Source organism: Colletotrichum abscissum (assembly GCF_030869225.1).
Source record: "Colletotrichum abscissum strain IMI 504890 chromosome Unknown Scaffold_14.1, whole genome shotgun sequence".
Taxonomy (NCBI): domain Eukaryota; kingdom Fungi; phylum Ascomycota; class Sordariomycetes; order Glomerellales; family Glomerellaceae; genus Colletotrichum; species Colletotrichum abscissum.
This window is the reverse complement of record NW_026850032.1, coordinates 666,659-692,949: the sequence shown is the minus strand read 5'-3', so window position 1 is coordinate 692,949 and position 26,291 is coordinate 666,659. Positions and strand designations below refer to the sequence as shown.

The 26,291-nt window shown below is 52.9% G+C and overlaps 7 protein-coding genes across 7 annotated transcripts; 5 read left to right on the top strand and 2 right to left on the bottom strand.

Moving 5' to 3' along the window:
* Positions 1–1,993: 1,993 nt before the first annotated feature.
* On the top strand, positions 1,994–5,372 carry CABS01_06797 (piwi domain-containing protein; the record flags this gene model as incomplete). The annotated part of the gene is made up of 2 exons (XM_060540162.1): positions 1,994–2,385; positions 2,435–5,372. The coding sequence occupies 2 exons, from the start codon at positions 1,994–1,996 to the stop codon at positions 5,370–5,372; spliced, it is 3,330 nt and encodes a 1,109-aa protein (XP_060403846.1).
* Positions 5,373–6,128: 756 nt separating this feature from the next.
* CABS01_06796 (lactoylglutathione lyase) lies at positions 6,129–7,317 on the top strand (the record flags this gene model as incomplete). Its single annotated transcript, XM_060540161.1, has 5 exons — positions 6,129–6,174; positions 6,223–6,252; positions 6,313–6,749; positions 6,823–7,081; positions 7,142–7,317. 5 exons carry the CDS (start codon positions 6,129–6,131, stop codon positions 7,315–7,317), a joined length of 948 nt encoding a protein of 315 aa, XP_060403845.1.
* A 779-nt stretch (positions 7,318–8,096) lies between these two features.
* CABS01_06795 (SelR domain-containing protein) lies at positions 8,097–8,862 on the top strand (the record flags this gene model as incomplete). Its single annotated transcript, XM_060540160.1, has 2 exons — positions 8,097–8,334; positions 8,462–8,862. 2 exons carry the CDS (start codon positions 8,097–8,099, stop codon positions 8,860–8,862), a joined length of 639 nt encoding a protein of 212 aa, XP_060403844.1.
* Positions 8,863–10,554: 1,692 nt separating this feature from the next.
* Positions 10,555–13,611, top strand: CABS01_06794 (uncharacterized protein; the record flags this gene model as incomplete). Its single annotated transcript, XM_060540159.1, has 2 exons — positions 10,555–12,282; positions 12,739–13,611. The coding sequence occupies 2 exons, from the start codon at positions 10,555–10,557 to the stop codon at positions 13,609–13,611; spliced, it is 2,601 nt and encodes an 866-aa protein (XP_060403843.1).
* A 1,224-nt stretch (positions 13,612–14,835) lies between these two features.
* Positions 14,836–17,475, top strand: CABS01_06793 (uncharacterized protein; the record flags this gene model as incomplete). Its single annotated transcript, XM_060540158.1, has 1 exon — positions 14,836–17,475. One exon carries the CDS (start codon positions 14,836–14,838, stop codon positions 17,473–17,475), a length of 2,640 nt encoding a protein of 879 aa, XP_060403842.1.
* A 203-nt stretch (positions 17,476–17,678) lies between these two features.
* On the bottom strand, positions 17,679–19,669 carry CABS01_06792 (endonuclease/Exonuclease/phosphatase; the record flags this gene model as incomplete). The annotated part of the gene is made up of 4 exons (XM_060540157.1): positions 17,679–18,017; positions 18,076–18,893; positions 18,948–19,324; positions 19,386–19,669. The coding sequence occupies 4 exons, from the start codon at positions 19,667–19,669 to the stop codon at positions 17,679–17,681; spliced, it is 1,818 nt and encodes a 605-aa protein (XP_060403841.1).
* A 1,979-nt stretch (positions 19,670–21,648) lies between these two features.
* CABS01_06791 (uncharacterized protein) lies at positions 21,649–22,728 on the bottom strand (the record flags this gene model as incomplete). The annotated part of the gene is made up of 3 exons (XM_060540156.1): positions 21,649–21,849; positions 21,904–22,511; positions 22,569–22,728. The coding sequence occupies 3 exons, from the start codon at positions 22,726–22,728 to the stop codon at positions 21,649–21,651; spliced, it is 969 nt and encodes a 322-aa protein (XP_060403840.1).
* Positions 22,729–26,291: the final 3,563 nt, after the last annotated feature.

Sequence of the window (26,291 nt, the reverse complement as noted above, 5' to 3'; positions counted from 1 at the left end):
GTTTTTTAACTATTAATTAAGTAATAGAGAAAATTACTAAAATTTTATAAAAATAATTTTCATATTATTTCAATAGTAAAATATTTTTAAGAATTTTCTTAGTTATAATTATCACCTAAATAGCAGAGATATTACTTATATTAGTATAATGAAGTTAGTGGGTTTACGCTGACGCACTGGGAGGTGTATTGAAACTAATGGGTCCTCACTGTATGCATGCAGTTAACCTGCGCTGGATCTCCAACGCAGCTAATCGCCCGGTAACCGCTGCCAGGTCCCTTCTCAGCCGGCCCCACCCCAAACGACGGACTGCAATGATGCGCTACTTCGATAGCGATTGCACGATATGCTAGCTTGGAAATCGTGAGCTTCATGTTACTTAAATGCCAGATATAAAACGCTTTCTCGACTTGATAGCATATGACTCCCGAAGAAAGCAAGGTAAGTGCCATAGCAGAGCGAAAAACTTGATGACATGGATAATCAGCAGCCACAATTCCGCCTTCCCGGTGGTTCTGGTCCGGCCAGCTGCCGATTGCAAACCAAATGATCGTACCCCTCACTCAAGGTAGGCACTCCATTTGTTTTTGCTTCCCTGCTGTGCAGATACACACCGCTCCTTTTTGCTTTCTGCATTGGCTTGACCTCGCCTGCAGTCTTGGGCTTGACTGCATCGTCAACGACGTTCAGAACAGCAGAACACGCACGCATCTACCGGTAGGAAAGCACCGGCAAAGTGAGAAAACTAGGGATGGTGTCTTTATACCCTTAAATAGTTATGGTCGTAAGTTGAGGCGAGGTCGGTCTGTACTGGTCGGCTTAGTCATGGGCCATATACCTGGCAGGCAGTCTATCGGGAGTTGGGGACTGGTGTGGGTGTGCTTTTGCAACCATCTTGTGTACTTGCGAAGCTGATCAAACGCATTCAACCAATCGGGAGTGCGCCTGGATATCTGGGTTTGTGCATGCACCGTTAGTATGCCAGGGCGTTGGCTGAGCCACCTGGGGAGCAATGAGAGAAAGACAGCTGGTTGCGAGCTTCAAGCAGACGTTGGTGCTTGGGCGAAGGAGGCCATCCTCCCCCGCCCTTTTTACACTTTGATGTTGCGTCGCACAGAGTACTTTTTACCACAGTAGTTCAAGTTCTTTGATAGGGTGATACACACCGATAATAGGTCCCAATGACGGTTTCCAACGATTGCATTACGTCCCTGTGCAAACTGTCAGCTTGGGCATCGTCAGTTTGGCTTGCCTTGGACAAATCATCCATATTTATCTGCAGGTGCTCTCACAACAGTGGGAAGCTACGAAACTGCCTGCCACCCTGATTGAGCCTCTTTTTGCACCATAGTGACCTTCACCTTAAGCTTAAGTAGGTAGTCGCTCCTCCGAAGCTACCCCGGACTTCCAAGTACCGTCGTGAAGGAGCCGGAAAGACCCTTTTTGACTTTCTCTGGTGCAGTGCCCCACTTCAGACACACAAGGATACCCGCCGCCTCCCTACCGGGACTGAGATCCACTACCTACCTACATACTTTCACCCATCCCATCTCCCATCTTTCACGCTGGACTAACGCAACACCTCCAACCCAAGATCATCAGCTGAGTAGCGTTTTGTTACCTTGGCTTGATTGTTTTACCTTTGACGGCCTCCCGCGTCGGTTGCCCTTGGTACTTTCATCATTTGTCAACCATTGTTCTTTTTGCTTTAATTCGCCATTGGCCAAATCATTGCACTTTTCCGTTTGGCATGCCGTTTGCTGGCCGACGTCAAATGTGCCTTCTCCCCCGAAAGCATACTTGACCTGGGCTCTTTCATGCTTACACGTTGACGACGCAGGGCACATAAATAAGCCAAGGAATATCTGAATACAGTCTCGTTCAGTAAGTAGCGCTCCCACAGTTCGTGTTGCCGAGCACTGGAATCTCAATTGAACTTGTAACTGATTTGTTATGTAGCTTCAGCTTTACTGAACATCCCTTCACTTATTCAATGGCTGACTCTGGACGTGGTGGCCGGGGCGGTGGCCGTGGTGGCCGGGGAGGAGATCGTGGGGGCCGTGGTGGAGATCGTGGAGGCCGTGGTGGAGGAGGGCGTGGAGGCGGTGACTTCCAACCTAGAGGAGGCGGCGATGGCGGCGGCTTCCGAGGTGACCGAGGCGGCGGACGTGGCGGCTTTAGAGGAGACCGCGGCGGCCGTGGTGGCGGTCCTGGAGGTGATCGTGGTGGCCGTGGTGGTGGCTTCCGAGGTGACCGGGGTGGCGGTGGCTTCAGAGGTGACCGGGGAGGACGAGGCGGCTTTGACCGCGGTGGACGAGGTGGTGGTGGACGAGGTGGTTACGGCGGCTTCAGAGACCCATTCGAGAATGAGTCTCAATTCTTCGGGTAGGTTCAAGATCACAGCCATCGCTAAAGCTCGACTAACTCTCAGCAGTCAGAACAAGCCAATTCCCCAACCCGATCGCGGCACAATCGAGCTCGAGAATCGCATCATCAAGGCTCACCAGTCTGAGGACGCCCAACTTTTCAAGAAGATGAGCTCGATGACGCTCACTGAAGCGAACTCGGCCGCACTCATGCCCCGTCGCCCTGCCTACGGGACCAAAGGCAAAAAGGTCATCCTGTGGGCCAACTACTTCCACCTCACCGTCAACCCTGACGCCGTTTGGCGGTACAACCTTGAAGTCCGCAAGGGCGAAACTAAGGAGAAGGAGTCTACACCTAAGGGCAAGGGCAAGGGCAAGGAGAAGGCCCAGCCTGGAGGTGGTGGCAGCAGTAGCGGCGGCGGCGGCAGCGATGGCCCTCCATCTTCCATCCCGGCTCGCAAATTGAAGATCATTCTTCAAGCTGCTCTCGAAGAGTTGAAGAACCTTGAGCCAAACGCCATTCTCGCCACCGAGTTCAAAAGCCAGCTCATCTCTCTGAAGAAGCTCAAGTTGGCCGTCAACCCCATCAAGGTTATCCTCAGGCAGGAGAATTCCGACAGGTCAGAGAGCTACCTGGTTAAGATCGTTGGCGAAACAGCAGCTCCATTGAAGGAGATGAAGGAGTATCTTCAGACCATGATTGACAAGAGCGACCCGGACGAAGCCAACTTCCCTAGATTTGCAGCCTCTGTCGACGCTCTAGGCGTCATTCTCGGCTACACTGCCCGTAAGAACGACCAGGTCACTGCTATTGGCAAGGGCCGGTTCTTTCCTTGGGGTCAAGGATCTACCAGTCACCAGCTTGGCCAACAGGATCCTCTCACGGCTATTAGAGGATACTTCCAAAGCGTGAAACTGGGCACAGGGTCAATGCTCTTGAACGTCAACGTCACCCATGGTGTCTTCAAGATGCCCGTCAGTATTCGCGACCTTTGCCTTTGGTCTCAGGTCGATGTCTTCCAAAGGAGCCCTGCAGATGCCACACGGAACATCACCAGACTTCGCGCCTTGTCCAAGTTTCTGGCTCGCACTCGTGTCGAGATCAAGTTCAAGGATGCAAAGGGACAAGAGATCACCCGTAAGAAGACGGTTCTCGGCCTTGCATACAGGGGAGACCTCAGGAGCAACGATGCTAGAATTGCGGATCCATGGCACTACGGTGGCCCTCGCCAGGTGTCCTTCAGGATGGAGCCAGCAGACGGACAAAGGACGGTGATGAACAACAGACCGCCAGGCATGTACACCGTCGAGCAATATTGGACCTGGAAGTACGGCACAGCTCCCGATCTCACCTTGCCTCTCGTCAACCTTGGAACCCGCGAAAAGCCGACATTCTTCCCAGCTGAGCAGTGCACCATCATTGCCGGCCAAGCTGTTCGCGCAAAGCTCAACGGCCAGGAGACGACCGAGATGCTCAACTTTGCTTGTCGATCCCCCTTTAGCAACGCCATCTCCCTCACTTTCGACAGCTGCAAAGCTTTGGGCCTCGACAGCGAGGTTGTCAAGGACTTTGGCCTCAAGGTCGACAAGAATCTCTTGACCGTCCACGGTCGCGAGTTAATCGCGCCTAATCTTTCGTATGCGAACAAGAGCATCACCGCTTCAAAAGGCTCATGGAACATGATCAATGCCAAGTTTGCCAAGGCGGGACCCAATATCAGTAGCTGGACATGGGTGCGTATCAAGGACCGATACTCAAGGAGCTCGAAAAGTGAAGTGGAACGAGTCGTCGGCGCCTTTGCTCAAGAGCTTAGGACCAACGGCATGAGCCTTTCGGCTCCTATTGAACTTCCAGATCACGAAGTAGCCGACAGCGCCGGCGCAATCGCTGATCGTTTCAAGAAGCTGGACGAGTACTTCAAGTTCAAGAAGCACAATGCCAAGGGTCTCTTCTTGCTCATCGTCCTTCCCAGACAGGATACTGGATTGTACAGCACCGTCAAGAAGCTCGCAGATACGGTGTATGGCTTCCACTCTGTGTGCGTTGTGGAGAAAACCTTCATGAAGGACAACAAGCAGACCTATGCCAACGTCGGCCTCAAATGGAACCTGAAGAATGGTGGTGTCAACCACATCGTCAAGGATCCTATTGACATTGTCAACCAGGGGAAGACAATGATCGTTGGCTACGACGTCACTCACCCGACCAACATGCCAAATGACAAGAATTCGGCACCCAGTCTGGTCGGCTTGGTCGCCAGCGTTGATAAGGACATGGGTCAATGGCCGGGCGTCGCTTGGGAACAGGACAGTCGTCAGGAAATGCTTGGTAACGAGCTGGTCACCCACTTCAAGCGTCGCCTCGAGCTCTGGAGAGCGCACAACAAGGGCAACCTTCCGGAATACATCGTCATCTACCGTGATGGCGTGTCTGAGGGTCAGTTCACGCAAGTCCTCGATATTGAGCTGCCCATGATCCGTCAAGCGTGTACCGCGATGTACGGTAACCGCAGGCCCAAGATCTCGATCATCGTCTCTGTCAAGCGCCACCAGACTCGATTCTATCCGACCTCGGAAGCTGACATGGATCCCAAGTCGCGCAACATCAAGAACGGCACGGTTGTCGATCGTGGAATCACTCAAGCGCGTTACTGGGATTTCTTCCTTACAGCTCACACTGCCTTGAAGGGCACCGCCCGCCCGGCTCACTACACGGTGCTCTTGGACGAGATTTTCCGCGATAAGTATGGTGTCGGCGACAGAGCGGCGGATAACCTGGAGAAGCTCACCCACGACCTCTGCTACTCGTTTGGCCGAGCGACCAAGGCCGTCAGCATCTGCCCCCCGGCCTATTACGCAGACATTGTGTGCGAGAGAGCTCGCGTCCACCGGCCTGAGCACTTTGATGCGTCGGAAGCGTCGGAGACTGGCAGTACCGTTGGTGGCCCGTCGACTTTGAGCGTCAGCGTGCATGAGAACTTGAAGGACACAATGTACTACATATGAGATTGTTTGTGTGTCGGCGAACCGGAAGCGATTGCATCAGACAGCGGGCAAAATGGAGAGCAGGGCTTGTTGACAGGATGGGAAACAGACGCTCTGCAGCAGGCGTGCTTAGAATAGACTTCCGAGATCAATCACAGCGGGTATCCACGTAGAAGATATCTCCCTCGTGGAAACAGGTCCTTCTTGCGTGACCAGTGCTTTCCGGCTCAATTGAGCCGAGTTGCTGTTCTTGTTCCGACTAGTCGCCCGATGGCGTTCGGGTCCGGAGCGGCCTCGAGTAAGACGGGGAATCGGCGTGCTGTGCTATTGGCTTCATGTTGACGTCAGTGGGGATCTGGTGAGGGGCAGCTCTCTCGTGGCGGGGTAAGCTATTTGCTCAGACAAGGAGCTGCGACAAGACAGACGGAGCCCAGCTCGACAGTGACAAATCGTCATGCACTTTTTTCCCAGCTGTTATATCCGAAAGGCTCCATCTAATGCAGCTTCGATCCCCGAAATAATTGTCAAGACTCCCCCCCGCTCCCAAACTTCCTGAAAGCAACCATTGCATGAACCAACCTTGTTGCTTCTATGAACGCCCTCCGAGCCTTGCAGAGAATTAAGCTTATACAGAACACACTTTCCACGAAACCTATCGGTGAGTCTTGTATAATGGCTTGGCGCTCATGGGCTCCCAATCTCTTCTGCCTCATCGCCGAGATGCAGTGTAACTGATTGCGGTTTGTGTCTTTAGGACGAATCAGTCAATTCGCGACCATGGCTGCCACGACGGATGTCAAGAACTACAAGTTCAACCACTCGAGTAAGTTGGTACATGACCGATTCAGAAATATTTGCTGATAAATCTCAGTGATCCGAGTGAAGGACCCCAAGGCTTCGGGTATGCACCAATCATCACCACTCATCTTCCAGCACCCCTATTGACACCCCGGCTTCACAGTAAAGTTCTACGAGACCCTCGGTATGAAGGTCATCAAGCAGATCCAGCAGCCCGAGGCCAAGTTCGACCTCTACTTTTTGGCTTACGACTCGCCCAATGCGCGGTCCGCCGGCAACGGCACGTTCGACCGTGAGGGCATCATCGAGCTGACACACAACTACGGCACCGAGAACGACCCGGAGTACAAGATCAACAACGGCAACACGGAGCCGCACCGCGGGTTCGGACACACCTGCATCAGCGTCGACAACATCCAGGCGGCGTGCCAGCGCCTCGAGGACGCCGGGTACGCGTTCAAGAAGAAGCTGACGGACGGCAAGATGCGGCACATTGCGTTCGTGTTGGATCCCGATCAGTACTGGGTTGAAATTATCGGCCAGAAGCCGATTGAGCAGACGGAGAGTATCACCACCACGGATGTGACCACCTACAGAATGGTGAGACTACCTGTCTTTATTTTGGGCCCTCTTTGACGCAGGAACCGCTGACAAATACCCTCTGTGGACGTAGAACCACACGATGCTCCGCGTCAAGGACTACGAAAAGTCGCTCAAGTTCTACCAGGACGTCCTGGGCATGACGCTGATCCGCAAGAACGAGGCCAGCGACTTCACCCTCTTCTTCCTGGCCTACGGCGACCTCAAGGAGGGTGAGAGCCAGGCGCAGCGCGAGGGCATCCTCGAGCTGACCTGGAACCACGGCACGGAGAAGGACGAGAGCTTCAGCTACCACAACGGCAATGATCAGCCCCAGGGTTTCGGTCACATTTGTGAGTTTTCTTTTACTGCATCTAACTGAGTGAGGTCAAAGGATACTAACAAGAGGATAGGCGTCACGGTTGACAACATTGACGCCGCGTGCGCGCGTTTCGAGGAGTTGAAGTGCAACTGGAAGAAGCGCCTCACTGACGGCCGCATGAAGAATGTTGCTTTCTTGTTGGATCCTGATAACTACTGGGTCGAGGTTGTTCAGAATGAGAAGTTTGCCGGCAAGGCCAACTTTTAAGCGCTCATTTTGGGAGATCACTTTCAGGAACAGGAACATTATGAGTGGCATGATATGAGATGAGGCGAAGGCATTGTGGAACGGCGTTTGGTGAGAGGCGGCAGTTGGGCGGGTTGAGTGAAATGAGTATGAGGCGTCTTAAAAGTTGGTGGAGTTGCCCCAGGAGTCTTCGAGCTCATCTCAGGCGGGTGTTTGGTGAGGTGTCGATAGGAGCCTCAAGTATGGCATGTGAGGCTTTCTTCAGAAAAGAAAATCAAATCATTTAATCGTAACATTGCAGATGTCTAAATCTCCACGATCTGATTCCAAACTGCATGAGTGGCTGATGCTGATGTGAGGATTCCAAAAGTTGACCCGGTGGATCCTCGGATAACGGGCGCGTCGTGGAATCCTTTGCCGTGATTCCATCATGATTCCACGCTGTGGCGCTTGCAGTGCCGCTGTGGCGGGAGCTCCAAAGCGAGCCCGGACCCCGGGGACCCTCGCACTGCAGAACCACACCCCGCCAAAAGTCGTTGACGCAACAGGTCGCCCTCAGCTTCTCACTGGCCACAGCTACAAATCATTGGACAACCCGAGCTCCGATTTGTCACTCTTGCCCTCCACTGCCTCACTTCTCACCCCTCGTCCTGTAACATCTTCAGACGACGTTCTTATATAAACCTCCCTCCAACCTCAACCTTCAATTACCTAGTGATCAGAACAACCTCAAACTCACCGACTCATAAGACTGGTGAGACACACTGTACCTCGCGATCCAGAAGAGAATTGCCCGCCAAATGCGATTCTCACCCTTCCTCTCAACCCTCGTCTACACCTTTTCCAACTTTTCCCGCGTCCGCGCCGCGCAGTCCCTCGGCACCCAGGCGCCCCTCGCAGCGAACCGCCAGCTCCGCGCTTCCATGCCCTCGATCCCGTTCCTGGGCGCTCTGTTTGGATCTTCCGCTTCGCAGCAGGATAAGATGTCGTACCCCGATAAGAGGTCTGATGATGAGTGGCGGGCTGTTTTGAATAAGGGTATGTCTGCTATATTCTCACTTTATCTCATAAATGGCGTCTCTCATAAAAAGCCGGGCTTTCATGAGACGAGCAGTGCCTATAGCCCGCGAAGGATATGTAATGGATGAGGCTAACATCTCATCAGAACAATTCCGCATCCTCCGCGAAAAGGGCACCGAACCCCCCGGCTCCGGCAAGTTCGACAAGCACTACCCTTCCGAGGGCGTCTACGCCTGCGCCGGCTGCGAGGCCCCGCTCTACAAGGCCACGCACAAGTTCAAGTCGGGCTGCGGCTGGCCGGCCTACTTTGACTCGTTGCCGGGCGCCGTCGTCCGCCACGAGGACCGCATGTTCGGCATGACGCGCACCGAGATTGTGTGCGCCAACTGCGGCGGGCATCTGGGTCACGTCTTCAAGGGGGAAGGGTTTGACACCCCGACGGACGAGAGGCACTGTGTTAACAGTGTCAGTTTGACGTTTGCGCCGGAGGAGAAGAAGGGCGGGGAGGGGAGTGCTGAGGGTACGAAGGGGGAGAGTAAGGTTTGAAAGAGTGTGCAGTGTGCTCGGTAAGATTGAGGGCGTTATGGCGTGGTGAGGCCGGGTGTTGATAGTCGTTTTTGAGGCTTCTGTTTGGGCAGAGTGAAGTGACTACGTGCGGCGCTGGATGTATGAACAGTTGCAGGAGGGGAGATTTGGAGTTCGAGTACAAGATGTAGGGTGTGCCGTGAGGGTCCTGCTTGAAAAAGTCGACCTACACTGCTCATGTGTTACGCCCTCAAGAAGGAATCCATGCTATGTGTACTCCATATTCACTGGTTCGTCAGGCACCTTTCGCTCTATAGGAAGACGTTGAGGCGAGTGAGACTAGGAATGCTGGAGATCGATAACCCTATGGATTTGTTTTCCTCAGGGACTCTGCATAATACTAGATGCTACGTTCCATCCACTAGTGGCTCAGAAGTGTGCTTGATGAGCTACCATAGAGCGGTAGTCAAGAAGGAGAGCGGTAGGGACAGCGGTAAGTGCCTTGAATCTGACAGTAGAGGAAGTACACAGAGTTTTGCTCACATATCATCTATTTGTTGACTGCCTAGAGTTGGTCAAACATCATGGTTGGATTTGGTGTACCAGCTATGTACCTCTGTTTCCCACCTCTCTCCATATCCGCACGAATCAACCTCATATACCTGTACAACATCAAAGATGTTGACGGTATCTTTTCAATTATGACAAATAAAGTCAAGCTAATGATTGAATATCCAGTACATCGATCTTGAACGAGGCTACAAGACATGCCGTTTGCCGGGGGTACAAACCTCTTGGGCTCCAGATTGCGCCCTTCTTGTTCATGTGATGTCTGGCCACATATCTTCCAACTTCAGGGATTGCCGATACGTAGTCCCGCCAAGTTCTAACTCATTTCATCCCTCGGTGCGTTTTGACAAATACTGACGAGAACATTAGTAGTGATTGCCTACAGCCTACAGGAGGCGGCGTCAGTGACAAAAATTTGAGAACTTTGGTGCATACAATGAGGAATTATGGTCTTACATCTCTCCCGTGCCGCAAACCGTAGTAGATATGTATACACGGGCATTGGGTGAATGCTCTAGAAGCCCTACGCGCGTCGTCACTCGACGCGTGTCACCCTTTTCTCGGTGAAGTTCACGATCAGAGTCTTCCCTAGGCATGACACCCATTCGAGTTGTCTCCTTTCATATTTGGAATCTTACCGAGTCAATAATGGCTCAAATTGCGAATATAAGCTCACTTTCTCTCAAAACGGCTCGGAAGCGAAGGTTGCCGGTCAGGAAGCTGAGAATGGTTGACAGATATGTGCGCCACGGCAACGGCACAGCCTATCTAGCCAGTCAAATCTGCAGCTCACGATTCCTGCTATGCATTGCTTATGTCAGAGACGCGGCTATTGGGTGAATCAAGAAGAATAACCGTGGGGGCCTGTGGGGGCGGTTCTTGTTCAGGTTGCTGTTACACGGGCAGTCATGATATAAGATGCTGGAATTGGAATTCCGTGACAAGAACACAATACGCAACTCAAAGAAACTAAAATTTACGAAAAAATTAGTTGCAATGTTGAATTGGCACGATCAAAGCTGCCGGCGACCTGAAGTGTCCCAGCCGGAAGGCTTCGAGACTTTGTGTTGCTCGAGCTGTGGGATGACTGCCCCGCTGTTGGTCGATTTGCAACATCTTTATGCCGATACATCTCCATCTTCCATGCCGGACGCAGCTACTACGATCAAGCTTAGATGGCCAGGTTCTATAACTTTTGTGGGAGAAGTACCCGGCACAAGCCACGAGCATGATTCGCCAGTCGAGTCGCAACCACAACCCCTGTCGGCAGAGAGCAAGGGCGCAGCTAGCACTACAGATCGCGGATTGCGAATCATATCTGTACATAACGATACGGCAGATGCATGCGGCCAAGAAAAAGTATTCTACGAGCCTCTTATCGCCCACAAGATCCGTCTTCTTCGCCTATCCGCTGCGGAACGCCACCATGACCCTATTCACATCGATATCCGCCTTACAGACTTGACCTCTGGCCCAAAATTTGAGGCTTTGTCGTACACATGGGCTGATAACGATGGAGATGATTCGAAATGTGACAGGGTCTATGTTGGAAAGCATTGGGACATCCTCCCGGTCACCAGAAATTGTGCAAGCGCCCTTCGGCGTCTGCGATTTCCCTACCGAGAACGTGACTTATGGGTCGACGCTATCTGTATCGATCAGAGAAACAAGCAGGAGAGGTCTCATCAAGTTGGAATTATGCAGTATATATACGCAGCTGCTGTTAGGGTCCTCATTTACCTTGGCGAGGACTCGAAAGATCCTGATGGCCTGAACCCAGTCCCATGGACCGACGGCAAATACATACACCGGCCTTTGGCTTCGCCTTCTACTCTCGCTGAGAACCCATACTTTAGAAGGGTATGGGTGATACAAGAAATAGCTGCCGCCAGAGATGCTTGGGTGCTCTATGGATCGAGGGGAGCTCGCTGGCATGACTTCCTTGGGGTGACGAATTCCGAAACAGATTCGAATCGCAATAGAGACCTGTCTCTTTCCATTGATCGGCCCATGACGAGAGAAAAACTGCCTAAATGGCTGTACATTTGCAACAAGCCAAGATACATGGAACTGGACAGGCTTTTATATGTTCTATACGCTGCGGCTCAGTGCAAAGCATCTGATCTGCGAGACAAGGTGTTTGCTATACTGGGCCTCTTTCATGGTGCCAACAACGCGAAACTGGTCGCGGACTACACCCTATGTCACCAGGAAGTGGCTATCGGTGTCACAGCATATATCTTTGTCAACCATACCGAACAGATGTGGCGCATCTTCGCGGCGATAGACTCCAAAGACTCTCATGTCATGCCTTCGTGGGTCATGGACTGGTCATCAGAGACCAAAGTGAAACGCCTGGGTCCATATATGGCCGAGACGAAACCCATAGTTGAAGCCGAGGGCAAACAATCGCAGCCACTTTACATCCCGCGCATCTACCGCAATGGATCTTTGGTACTGAAAGGGCGCCTAGTTACACAGGCTGGAAGCTGCGCCTTCAACCATGGAGCACGGGACGGCCCACCTGGAGTTGTGACAGATATCGTATACCAGCAATCTATAATCTGGCATCTGCAAAGTGATTCTCGACCCATGGTCCCATCTGGATGGTGCCAATCTACGGACGAGATTTTCGCTGTCCAGAGCCTGTCTGGGTACTGCCTGATACTTCGACCGATCATGACGAACCCGGAAACGTACCGGTTTGTTGCCATATGCAAGCCCCCCAAAGTGGAACCGATGGCTGCAACCGTCAACCTCTTGGACCAAAGGGTGATTCTGCTCTTTTCAACATGGCGATATGTTTTAGGAGAAGAGTTGAGCAGTGGAGAAATATGGTATTCTTCTGAGCGGTGGGATATGATCAGAGATGTATGTCAAACGGTGAAGGAATGCTGGGTGCTGGAAGATACCATCAGTCGCTTCTTAGACTCCTTGGTTAGGATGCAGACTTCTGTGTCAGCGAGGCTACCACCATATGCGGTTGAGAAAACCCAAGAGGCATTGCGAAGACTTGGAAATACGGTCCCAAAATCGATACTCCTCCAGCAAAAGGGAGTCCTCGCTGACTCTATGCAACTCTCGACGACCCAGAAAAACGCAAATACTTGCCCGCTTTTCATAAAAGAACTACAGTCTCTTGCTGGGATGGTCTGTGAGATTTGTCATCAGCATATGGCAAACACAAGCGCTGTTGACACTTACAGTCTGCTTGGGCAAAGTCTTGCAAAAAAGAAATACTTCCAAAAGCGACGCCAGCCCCTGATGAATCAGAAGATTCACAACGGAAATCTTCATTTGCGAACCAGAGACTTGATTTATTGGCAGATAGCGTCCCAGCTGGATGAAACGTGTCTCAACAGGAAAACTCTCGAACGACTGGAATACATTGCCAGGTCGGCTGAACGAGATCTCCCAAGATACCTGAACTTAAGCAACTACACATCAGAGACCTACAACTACGCCTCCGAGATCAAGACGCATCACCTCTATGACATTTTTCACTTCATTATCAAAAGCATACCTACGACTCAGAAGAGCCTTCTGCGAGCTCGATGGGAATGGGGGTTACGCAAGAACGCCATGAAATCTCCGGGGGCTAAGCAGTCGCTGGACCACCCAGGAACATATATCGACATGGCAGCAGAAGAGTCCTGGATTCATCTCTTTGGTCACTTTCTCGATGACGACATCGATTGTATGCCTTTTGACATGCCGTCATCAAAGATATTTGTTAGTAGGCTGCTGTACGAGGGTCTCGAAGAAAAGGTATTCAGTCTACACTTGATGTTCTCGAAAGGTGAAGACCCGGACAAGAAGCCTCAAACACCTCAGTACAAGCGAATGGTGCAATGGTTGCTGGACTTCCTGAACCTGGAACCAAATTCTGGCAGGGAAGATCTAGATTCCCGCGTCGATTCAGTTGAAGACACGTGGGGGGCCCGTTTCCTCGAAGCATGGAGCAATCTGATGGAGGGACATCGCCCAGGTTCTTTTGATGACGCTGAGCCACCCGAGAGGCAAGAAGCATCGGATAAGGGCTACTTGGCCGACGCAAAGGCAAAGTGGGCGCCCTTACTTGACCTGGTACGGGAGACCGAGGCGCACCTGTATCCTTTGCAGGAATCATTTCTGCAGGCGAATCAACCGATGAACGAGTTGAGAAGTGAAGCTGTGTGGGAGGATATTGTGATAGTTTGAAGAGACGACTTTTCTCTTGCCATCTCACAACGGGCTCTATGAGAATCATTCATTCATGGAAAGATGGAGGAAAGATCACCTAGACTACATAATGGCCAAGGTGACATCCCTGGCTAACGCGGCACATCGGACTGAAAGCTACAAGTGCCCGAAATAAAGAGAATTCTGTACAGACTACTTCAATAGTGTGGAGGTATTGTAGAGGCCTTTACTTGATCCTGTATGTGAGGCTGAGCGTATTGGAAGAAATATCGCAATCACGTCAGCCAAGCCCAACTATCGTGTTCAACATGATGCATAAGGTATCAAGCCGCGGACTGGTATTGACCAGAGCCATTAATCATGGTTCATAGCCACTTATCAACAGAACGAGATGCGCCAATTTATATCTCATACTGTCGGCATGTTGGTCGACAGCGGTTGAGACGACAAGGCGAGAGCAGGAAATCGAAGGCTGCCACATCTCTTGCGGCAGAATGCACTTAGTGATAGATAGTATAGATATAGAAATTGGTGACGCTTTCTGACCGCGGCACTTATGTATTCCGTCGCATGCAGCTAATCCAGCCATGCTTTGCTGATTGAAAAGGGCACAGTGGCTGAATCCCCTACATGTCTGAAGCGCAGCACACATCCAATTGTTTCTTGCACTGAGACTTCAAATCTGCCTTGTCTTCAACCTAATCCACGGGTGAAGCCTTGCCTACACCGATCTGAAATCTATCGTTGGCGCAGTCCCTGCGCCACCGTCTATATATGCATAGTCTCTCAAGCCAATGAGACTTGCGGATGTCGGGTTCCAACATTCATCGCAAAGTTGGGCTGTCAGTCAGGCTGCTAAATACCCCATACCCCGCCGTTGGTGTATTACTTGAATCGATACCTTACTTGCTCTTGCTCGGCCTTCTGGGAACGCTCACATCTTTTGCTATCTTTTACTGTTCTAGCATCATCACGCGGTATTGTCAATACTTGGAACGGGAGCAAGCGATGACGATATTCAATTGGCATGAGTCATGCCGGAGACCTGATGTCAAATTCAATGAAGGTCTGGGTGTGCCGGCATGTAGCAGCTGTGGATGCATTGCTGCACTGGAAGGCATTGTGGAGGCCCAACACCACGATGCGCCATTAGTACCGTCTCCTAGGACAAGATTTGAGCTAACGTGGCCACTTTCGCTACCTTTTGTGGACGATCCCTCAGTCTCTGATCTGCCGGGCAAAATGACGGCGGAACCAAATATATCCTCGTCGAAAGATGTGCGCGGAAACGTCACGCTACATATTGGGAAGCCCACCACAAGCAGCCAAGAGCCTGCGACAGACTCATCTATGCGAGTTGCGGCACCGTATGAGCCTTTATTCGCACGAAAAATTCGGCTTCTGAAGTTACTCAAAGGCAATTACAACGACCCAATCAGAGTCGAGCTTCAAGTCGCAGACTTGACCATCAAACCGGAGTACGAAGCCCTATCGTATACATGGGCAGACGAAAAGAAGGACTCTTCAAGGTGCGAGAAGATTTACATTGGGGAGCGATGGGATATCCTGCTGGTCACCAAGAACTGCTTCAATGCTCTTCGCCGTTTACGATTTTCCTACCGTAGCAGAAGACTTTGGGTCGACGCCATTTGCATAAACCAGAATGATGCGGGCGAAAGGTCTCATCAAGTGGGAATGATGCAAAGCATTTACGCAACTGCCACAAGGGTCCTCATATATCTAGGGGAAAACTCAAAAGACGAAGATACCACTTCTTCATCTCCGTGGAACTTTGACATCTGGAACGAAAGATCATTGCCTAGAGACAGAGATCTTACACAAGAGCCATATTTCAAGAGGGTCTGGGTTATTCAAGAGATCGCTGCAGCGCAAAATCCATGGGTTCTTTTTGGGACGAAAGGAGACCGATGGTTAGATTTTCTCCATCAGGTGGAGGAGACCAAGGCCCGAAACTGCAGCTCTAGCGGAAATTCTGGTGATAGATCAAATCGGCTCCACCAGCTGCAAAATTGGTTTCATGTGCTTCCGCAAGGGAAGCTCATGGATCTGCAAGAGCTTCCAAGGCTCTTACAAGCTACAGCTCTGTGTAAGGCAACGGACCCCCGGGACAGGGTCTACGCCTTACTAGGTCTCTTCCAAGGAGCAAAACAAGCCCAGTTGATAGCAGACTATTCGCTCAGCGTGGACCAAGTTTTTAGCGGCTTGACTGCTTGCATGCTCTGTCAAAGTCCGGCATTCATGCTGCCAATCTTCGCAGCACTTCAGCCGTCAACCTCGTCTCTGCCTACGTCGTGGGCTATTGACTGGTCGTCGGCCAGCATCCTGAACAACATGGGGCCGTACCTACCCGAGGCGAATTCGAAAACATATCTTATCAGCGAACCTCGAGATACTCCTCGCTTCTATCATAATGGTACTATGGTACTTCGAGGACGCCTCGTGTCTCAACTTTCAAGTTATTTGTTCGACTCTGAATCTCGAAAGGGTCCTCCCGGCGTCGTGAAAGGTCACCTTTACCGTATTTCAGATACCCGTTTCGCGGAGGTCGTACCAGACTGGGCCGAGTTGACCGACGAAGTTTTAGAAATCAGAGGGCTGAAGGACCATGCTCTCGTGCTTCGGCCCGTTATGAAGGCACCCAAGGCATATCACTTTGTAGCTGTTGCCAAACAGCCCCAAATTGCCCGAATCACTGAGTTAATCAACCATTTGGATCGCAAGGTGATTCTTCTTTTCTCTGCTTGGCAATATGTTCTCAGAGGCATGAGCAACGGAGCACTCTGGTTTCAAACAGCCACATGGGACGCAATCAAAGCCATATGCTGGGAATTGAAACATGCGAGAAATATGGAAGGCGAGGATAAGGGCTCGTCGGGTTTTGATTTTGGAACCCGACTCCGCGACCAGATCAAGAGCTACGGCCAGAATCGGAATTGGTCAGCGATCAGATGGAAAACAAACAGTGAAATACAAAGAGAAGCAAACAAAAACTTTCTACATCGAGGTATAGAGCAAAGGCTACAAGAGGAATCAACGATCCTGCTGATTTTTGGATGGGAATTGGGGGCTTTTCCGAATAAAGACGAGTCAGGCCGCTATCAGCGCAAGCTTCCATGGAACCCGGCATATTTCGAAGAAGGCCATGTACGAGACTTTTTGCACAGATTTTCAAAGGTATATGGATACGCATACAGGGGGCCAGGCCTACAGCAACCTTCACCAGCAAGATTTGTCAGAGTGCTTCTGAGTCAAGGGCTTGATCAGCAGATCATCACATTTGAGGGAATGTTACGGACGGCCGGCGAAGTCCTTCTACGCTGGGATACGCTCCAGGAAAAGTATGTGCCATGGTCACACGACTCTTTGAATTTGAAGGTCGGGAAATCTCCTGGTTTTGAGTTGTATCATGAGAACATTTGGCATTATGGGCCATCGAAGGATTCGCCTTTCAAGACTTGGGCGGCTGACTTCATTGATTCATGGACCCTTCTGGTAAACAAGAGGCCCCGCAGTCCTGATACTTCTTCTACTACAATTGCTGAACAAGCAATTCCTGAAGAAGTAGTTCCTGAAGAGTTAATTCCTGAAGAGAGAAATGGTGATAAGAGAGGGTTCTGGACTACAGCGAAGTTAATCTGGACGAAATTGGCAGGCCGTTTTGAGACCCCTGAGGTAAAGCCGGCCGAGGTAAAACCTGCGCCCCCAGATGTTGTGAGTGAGGTAAATTGGGAGCCGCTGCTTGATCTTGTAAGAGAGACAGAGGCGCGGCTTCTTCCTCTGGAGGAAGCATTCACCCGTACTGATGATACGTACGACGAAGATATGAAGGATGTCCCTTGGGAGGATATCCGTATAATTTAGTTGGATCTCTTCTTCTTGAGTAGCTTATATGTAGGAGTCAGGCAGGCTTATCTGTTCTTCAAGTAACGACACGTGCTTTGGTGTTCTGGGCTTGTAGTTTCGTTTTGGCATTATGTATTACTCTCATATCTCATATACATCTCAATCCAGCACCACAATCATATATACAAGAACATATACCCCTCGCCATAGCGAAACTACACCTAACACCCACAAACATTGAACAGCGCAACAGAAGGATCATGATCGCTAACAAGATCATCGTACAGCTCCCACGAGTTGACGTGGATGTGTTCGTACGCGGTGCCGTTCTTGTTCGCCAGCGCGGGGCTGACAAACATGTGGTCCAGCTCCTGCGCGTTCATGTCGTAGACGTAGGTGTAGCGCTCCTCGACGGGGACGCCGACGGCCTCGTCGAGGTCGATGAGGCCCGAGGTGGAGGCAAAGACCTTGAGGGGCTCGACAAAGGCGAATTCGTTGAAGTCGCCGGCGGTGATGACGCGGGCGTTTGCGTCGAGGGCGAGGATCTCGGCGATGAAAGACTGTAGTATCAAGTTAGCTTAGGCGCCTTTGGAAGTTTGGAGTGATGGGGGAACGTACGCCGGTGATCTTGGCCTGCTCGATACGCGGGTTCACGACACCGTTGACGGGAGGACGGGGGTCGCCGTGCAGAGACGAGGAACCGCCCTTGGACGCAAAGTGCACGTTGACGGTGAAGAAGGTCTTGTTCACAGGCCCGTTAATGGCGCGCCACTGCGCGACGAGGGGCTTGCGGCTGGCGTCCCACGCGGTGTTGGTGGGGTCGATGCGGCCCGGGTTGTACTTGAGCGCGGGGCCCTCGAGGACCTCGTTGGCGTCGAGCGCGCCGCCCGGGTTCGGCTTGTAGAGCTCGACGACGTCGGGCTTGTAGAGGTACGCGACGCGGATGTTGCCGCCCGGCTGGCCGCCGTCCTTGCCGTCGACGGGGTCAATGACGACCCAGTCGTACGCGACACCGGACTTGGTCTCGATGGCGGCTGTCAAGGTGGAGAGGGTGAGGTTGGAGGAGACGACGCCATTGTTGGTGGCGCCGTTGTCGTCTTGGATCTCTTGGACGAAGACGAGGTCGGGGGTCTTGAGGTAGTCTACGATGTGGGCGGCGACGGAGGGGAGGTGGGCGACGGTCGGGGAGAGGTTCTCGACGTTGTAGTCGCCGACTGTGATGCCTCTGCAGTCACCGCGGCTGACGAGGGTGGTGGCGGGCGCGTTGTTGGTGGCGTTCTTTGCGATTGTGATGCCGGTCAGGGGCAGGATGCGGTAGAAGCCGAAAGCGTTTGTGACGATGCCGGTGATCTCGGCGAGCTCGTCGCCCATCTTGGACTCGGGGTTCTTTGTGCCGTCGAGGGGGGAGCCGATGATGATGGCCTCGGGGTTGGAGTCTTGTTTGCCGTGTTAGTGACTTGTATGTTTCAGAGAAGACAGACTATGTATACCCTTGTCAGACATGGTGAGACCGCCGTGCGCATTGCGGCCGGTGACGGGCCAGTCGCCAATGACCCAGGTGTCGCCGTACTGGTTGGGGCGAGAGATGCCAACGGGGCTCTTGATTGTGACGAGCTCGCCGCTCAGCGACTCCCAGAAGTCGAGGCCGTAGAGGGCCGGGTTGAGGACGGGGTTCTCGGTGGAGATGTTGGCGACGGCGTTAGGGACGGCATAGACGTCGCCGCCATCGAGGCTGCTGTACTGCTCCGTCGGCGGGGGCAGGGTGTCGACGCCGATGACGAGCGGGGTGACCGCGTTACCTTTTGAAACGACGACGACGTTCTTGGGGGAGCTGAGCTCTGTGAGGTAGATGTAGTTCGTGGCGGACCTGTTTTTTGTGTTGTTAGAAGAACTCTACGTGTCATTGAGAGCCCAATACTGTATCGTACCTGTACTCCTGGATCTTTCCATCCAGAGTGATGAGGTCGCCCACGGTCAAGTTCGCGCCGACGGTGCTGCCGTAGACGTAGAGTGCCTCGGAGGTGGCAGCGTCATCGTCGGGTGTCGTCGAGCGGATCCAGATTCCGGCAGGCCCCTTTGCGAGAACAAGACCGGTGACGTTGGTCACGGACTGGTCCTTGTACGGGGAGAGGAACTTGTTGCCGTTGATCTCGGCAATGGTCAAGGCCGAGGCGGCGCCGGCGGCGGAGAGGAAGAGGGAGGTGACCTTCATCCTGACAGTGTACACCGCGTCAAAACGAGAACAAACGACTACGGAAGCTATTCACTCTTCTCTCTGGAATCGCAACGTCCTGAGCACACAAGAGCAAGAGAGGGATCGTCCATGTTTACTCCCGTCGCGGGGCAAGTCGCCACTATATGTAGGATGGAGCTGAACCTCTTCAGCCCATGATTGCGGTCCCGTTTCCCCTGGTCAGGGTCGTATCGAGCCGAGAGAGTTGCAAAGTGCCAAGAAAGTTGCACCATATCGCTTCGCTGGGTCCCCCGGGATCCAGCGATCCATTCCGCCCTTGCATCGCGGGAGCTGCCTGCTTTGCATGTGAGCAACCCGCGTCGGATGCGCTCCAAGAGTCCATGTACGCGATAAGATTGGACAACGAGAGAGAGGAGGGCGCGGCCAGCTCCGATGTTACGCACTCGATATCTCTTGACTTGTAGCCTGTAAGGCCCGTTAGCCTTCCTCACTGGAGGGAAACGGCAAGACAATGATTCTTTCCCGTCGAGCGGAGAGCGGAGAGCAGGGGTCCTGTCGTATCAATCGACCTCTTAGAGCGATGCGTGCCTGGCACGTTCTTGTCAGGTTGTCATAAGAAACCTGGGCTAACGGCACCGGCAGAGACATTAGATGAGCCCCGCATTAGCCTTGATTGACTTCAACCCCCCCATCGCGGCGCTGTATTGGTTGGCCATGGCTCAATCGGGAAGGTGAAGGTTTCCTGCGAGGGCGGGAGAGTGGCCTAGCTGGTGTCTAGTTCAGTGGGGAACAACCCGGCCTAAGCATATCGAAAAAGGTTGAATTGAGAGACGGGTGTGTGGGGGAAAGGCGAGCGGCGGAACGTTGGAAAGCAATTTTGCTTCTAACCCTGGGTCATATCTATACGGTATATCCATACGGAGTGCAGAGATAGGCAATGAGAGAGAGACTGGATACACAATCAGCGTGTCATTTCCAATACTACAACCATGATAGGAGTAGCAACCAAGGTGATCCGAAGAGCCGAACAAACCGCAAGACAAGCCGGACCAACTCCCCTCCTAGGACAAGTCTGCTCTCGAGGCCAAGACCTGGGTGGACGCGTGGTGTCTTGCTGTTGTTGGTCGAGAGCCGTTGCTGGCAAGGTGGAGGAGGAGGCTAAGAGTAGGGAGCGAAAGTCAATTACCTACTCTAAAAAGATGGACAGGGAGTCGTTGAGGGGCCGCTAATCTGCGCCTTATCGCCTGCCAATCATCTGTCTCACGTGTCGATGACCGACCGCCGGCCCCGGAGCTCCAACCCCGGTCGTCCCTGGATGTGCCCCTGTCTATCACCGCTACCAAGATTCTACGTAGTAAGCTTGACTCGACTCCGCTGGGCCCCTTCAGCTCCCTCCCTCACGGCTGAGTACCTGCCCTCACATTCTTTGCGTAGCATCTTGAACTCGCATTCATGAACATGCAATCAACAATCTATGATGCACCACACCTCATAATACTCATTTGAAGAATCTTCGGTCGAATTCTCACTATCATGGTATCACAACTAATCTTCTTCAAAGATGGGGATCTGGCCTAAAAACTGCGGTGCACACCTTCACTCAATTTCCTACAAATGAAAACTGTCCCAGAACATTACAAAGAGTTGTACAAATCCCAAGGACCTCTTGGCCATTGAGTGAAGTTTCCCGTAGATGCCTCAGAAAACCCTTGGCGACGACAGGAACAGCTGCCTACTGATATCTCAAGCGAGATCAGGCTAGCAAAATGTATGCACCAACAAAAAATTCATTTCTTTTCCGACCTCGAGACATACACACTCGGAAACAGCTCTACCAGCGTAGCTGCCTTTGCTTCAGACTTGCCACCGGTCGAGCCCGTCAAAGACCGCTCCGGTGATCGCTGGGACCGCCCGGAACCGTCCCAGGCTCCGACTCGGCTTGTTGCCCTGGGGCCCCGGCATCTGGAGCCGCTCAACACTCGAGCGTCCACTCCCGCTTACTCCAGATCGGCTTCCTCCTCGTCGCGCTGGACAAGCTCGTGGTCGTCACGCTCAGCCAGGTCATGCTCTTCGCGCTGTTCCAGGTCGGCTGACTCCTCGTCACGTCCGAGAAGACCGCTGAGAAGGGCGAGAGGGTCAGCCTGGGCCTTGTTGGCACCACCGTTGGCAGCGTTTCCGCCTGCAGCGCCTCCACCAATCTGCAAGTGAATGTTAGCTAATATTCAATGGCATGCGCCTCTGGGGCTACTTACGCTCTCGAGGATGGAAGAGAGGATGTTGTTGCCGTCGGCTGCCTGGTTGTTCTTCGCAGCGGCGCCTCCAGCAGCGTTGTTCTTCTTGCCGTTCTTGCCGTTCTTCTTCTTGCCACCAGCGTTCGCGGTTCCGTTGTTCGCAGCACCTCCAGCGGCACCACCGGCGGCACCACCAGCAGCCGCGCCGCCAGCTGCGTTGTCGGCTCCGTTGTTCTTCTTGGCAGCGGCGTTACCCTTTGCAGCCTTGGCCTTCTTTCCGCCAGCCGCAGCGCCGTCGGCGGCGTTGGCAGTTCCGTTGTTGGCAGCGCCACCGTTGTTCTTCTTGGCCTTGTTCTTCTTGGCTCCGGCAGCACCGGCGGCAGCGTTGTTCTTCTTGCCCGCAGCCTTGGCCTGTGCGTTCTTCTTGCCCTTCTTGCCCTTCTTCTTGCCTCCGGCGTTGGCAGTTCCGTTGTTGGCGGCACCGCCGGCTGTGGCTCCTCCGGACGTGGCACCACCGGCAGCGGCACCGGCTCCTCCGGCTGCAGCGGCGTCCTTGGCGGCCTTCTTAGTGGCGACTCCGTTCTCGCCTGCGTTCTCGCCCTCCTGCTGGACGTCGGCGTTGTCACCGGCTGGCGTTGAAAGTTAGATAAGTTCCGGACGTTGATGTGTGAGTTTCTTTGACATACCTTGCTCGCCCTTGGCGCGGCGCAGAACAGGCCTAACATCAACCTGAGCCGGGAAGTTCAGGTCTCGGACGGGCAGAGCCACGGATCGGTCCTCCTGGGTAGGGAGGGCGATGACCTGGGCGGCGATGGCCGCAATGGAAAGGAGGATAGAGCTCTTCATTTTGAAGGAGTGCTGAATGTCTCTAGTCAAAGAGATGAAGGAAAAAGTTGATGGTATAATTTACAACTGAAAAGGGTTCACAGAACCTGGAGAGAATGGAATGTGAGAATGGAAGAAATGAGAAAGGCACTCAAGGAAAGACTGGACCAGCCAAAGAGAAGGAACTGAACCAGAAATGTTGTTGTGTTGAAGACTTGAGAGTGTCGAGAGAAGAGAAACCGAAATCAAGGCCAGATCGGGCTGGGTTGATATAGAGTATAAGCTTCCTGGGAATCTCACTCGGATCCAGATCCCTCGGAATATCATGCCGCAGGTAGAGCAGGCACAGATTGCACCCATGAGGTCACAGTGCCAAGGAATTGAGACGTCTTGTCAAACAAATGAGGTGAACGCTATCTTTGCCCAATGTCACCATGTCAGCCATGTCACAGACTGTGATCCATCGCGAGGGCAGTGCAGTTTGGTGGAGCAGGGGAGTCGGGTCCTCAGTTTGAGAAAGAGACGTTATGGCGAATGGGAAGAGGTGTGTGCCAAGCATCACGACGGTGCCATGTCGCGCCAAACCCCGGAGCAGCCGTGAGCCGGGGAAAGCGGAGACGAGGTCCCAAAATAAAAAGAGAGCAGAAAAGGTGTCTGTAGCCGATTGATGATGGGCATCGCTACCATGCGTTTGCGGTTGAGGGTGCCAGTGGTGGCCATGGAGGGCGACTGTTGATCAGACGGTTGGTGATTCAGAACGGCCCCGCCGCGGCGGATTCTTGTATGTACCTCTCCAGAACTGAGGCTTGCGGAGGTGGGACGGGTCCCCAACGGTGGTGGCTGCTTGACGGTGGCTAGACCTGGTAATAGGCTGCATCCAGCCATCATCCCGTACTCTGCACACACAGAACGTGGGAACTAGTGTCCGTCCTGCCTGGCTGGCATGTGTTGTTAATGCTTGTGCGGTGGTGGCATTCCCAAGGTCGCGTACCTTGCGGTTAGTGGAACAGCCATGGGGGTTGAAGGGTTTGATCGGAGGACAGGTTGTCAAACCTGGGATGAAACACCGCCCAAAAGGGCGCTTGGCCAAAATCGCGAACGCCTCTCGCTTCCCAACAAGAGTCTTCCTTCCCCTCTGCGCGCGACTGTCTCCATCCCAAGACGCTGGTGACGAGTGGGATGCCGCCCATTTGAAGAGTGAGGTGCCAGGATGGCGTTTGAAGGATGAGCATGCGCGAAGCGATGAAGTCTAAATTTCAGAAGTGCAACGATACACCCTGGGTCGTTTCTTGACAAGCAGGGGAGTCTCTCGTGAATCAGAACCGGCCCCCTAGGCGTTGCAGAAGCAAAAAGTGGCCTGAATGGCAGGATTTGCAAAGACTTGTTGGATCTCTGCTAGGGCACCGGTTACGATGGCCGTAATAGTACACTGCCAGTACGAAGTAGCGTATAGCAACCAAGACACGCTCCGAGTCCCCACGAGCTTGATTTGTGAGCCGCAATCAAGCGTTGAAGGGTTGAAGCTTGGCCCTGGTCGATACCGTTACATCGCTCTCCTTCTTCCGTCATTCGCCGCACTACTGTTCCTGAAGGCTGTCTGATTTGCAGTGTCTGCTTAGGCCTTTAGAAATTGGGGGATCTCGACTGGAGAGAGGCTTGTTTGGAAGCGGTGCCGCGGGTTGCGGTTGCTGCGCCATTCCGTCCCATTCCATGCCGTCCGTTCCCATCCCTTCACAGTTCACACAATAAATGCCGAGGGCTAGAACACAAGGCAACGTTGGGAGTCTCCGCACCCTGGTCGACATGGCTCGAGGGTTGAGGGATCGAAGTCGAGAGAAGGGACGGTGTTTCAACTGGTGCATCGAATTGCCAAGGACTTCTGTCTCGAGGAGATTGACAAAGTCGGGCGATGATCGTCGCGCAACACTGGCCAAGACCACAGCAGCATGGCGTTCTTGTTGAGGTGGGAATAACAGGCCAGAATTAAGAAATACCAAGAGAGACGCTCGGTGTTGGCGATGCTTCCGGCCTCGGTTGCGAGTATCAGAAATCTCTTGGTTTCTTTTAGTTTTTCCAGGCCTGGCTTGTAGTTAGTAGTCTTGGACCTAATCTTGGAGTCTTGGCTTTGGTCAGAGTCAGAGTCAGAGTCAGAACCAGACCTCAGGCAACTTCTGGAGTCTGGAGATCACCGGGGCGGCTCCAGTATTCCAGAATTACAGTAGAGGCCAAGCATTTTGGCGAGGGGAATCAGGGGATGAACGGATGTGCTGCGATCCTGTTTGGGAAATCATGGAGAAAGGAGGCGGGAGAGCAGAGCAGTGATCGGCGAGCGAGGAAAATCAGACACAGGAGAGAGGAGCTTGGTCAATGATGCCGGTGCATTGCTTTCCCCACGAGAATTGAAGAGGAGACGGACGGTTCGCATCACTTTGACTGAAGGGGGGTCCCTCCTTCCCAATTTCTCTTCCATAACCCGTCTTTTCCATTGGGTCCCGGGTTGTCTTCCAGCCCTCCAGATCCCCAGCAAGTATTCGCCCCAAGTTCCCAACATGGCAGCAGCAGTCTGTGAGTCCCGTCGTGACTGCCCTGTCATGCGATGTGGTCGACACAGACTCGACCCGAGCAGAAGGAAGGCCCCATTGGACTCCCGTCTTGGCAAGACCCATCACAATCACGTGGCTGCCCTCCTCGCACTTGCTCTTTCTCTCCCCTCTTCTGTCTCTTGCTTCCTTCCATCATCAGGCTACCTTCATACCTGCCTTATCTTTACGGTAAGGTACTTCGTGGACGTGCCTTCCTTGTGCATCAACAGAGGCTGAAGCACAGTCCAAATCACGTGGGAGGTGACGAATCCCCATTTCAGATGTGGTTGGGTCTTCCCTTCCACTGCGGCTCTTCAACACGTGGGACACCGCATGGCTGGTACCATAAGGTTCCTTGCTGTCCCAAACTTGGGATTTCAAATGACTCTATCCTCTGCACACGCCTGTTTTGCTTCGAATCGTACAGTTCTGTATTTAGCAAAGATGAACACAACCAACTTCAGACGACGTGATGGTGGTGGTCAGATGTCGTTATCGCTCCCGGATGAGTCAATTACCTACAGCCGTCTTCCACTGAGGCTGCCCAAGGCTCCAATGGCACAGTAGACAGCTTTTCAACCTTCTACACGCCTCGCCCTACATGACACCCGCCACATACATCAATCATCTCAAGTCTGGAGAAAGTCATCTCATCAACATGAACCTCTAACTTGGACGGTTCCACGGTCAGACTGGATGCGTCCATCGGCCCCCGACTCCAGGTTTCCTGTCTTTTTCTGTCAGTGCTGATGCATTCATTCATCTCCGACGCTCACACCTGACCTACAGGCTACGGAGTACCTGGTCAGACCAACACGCCGTATTGTGTCGATGCACGGGGCCCGAGTCGTCCGATGCAACTTCCTTGACTAGCACCAAAATCCTGCCTGACTGCTCGGCGATGCTGCTTCGAGCCGATCGGTTTTCGTCCCTTTCTTACATCGGACATTCAATCCCCCATCGTGGTTGACGTCGACTGTCATCTGGTCCATCAGTCCAAGA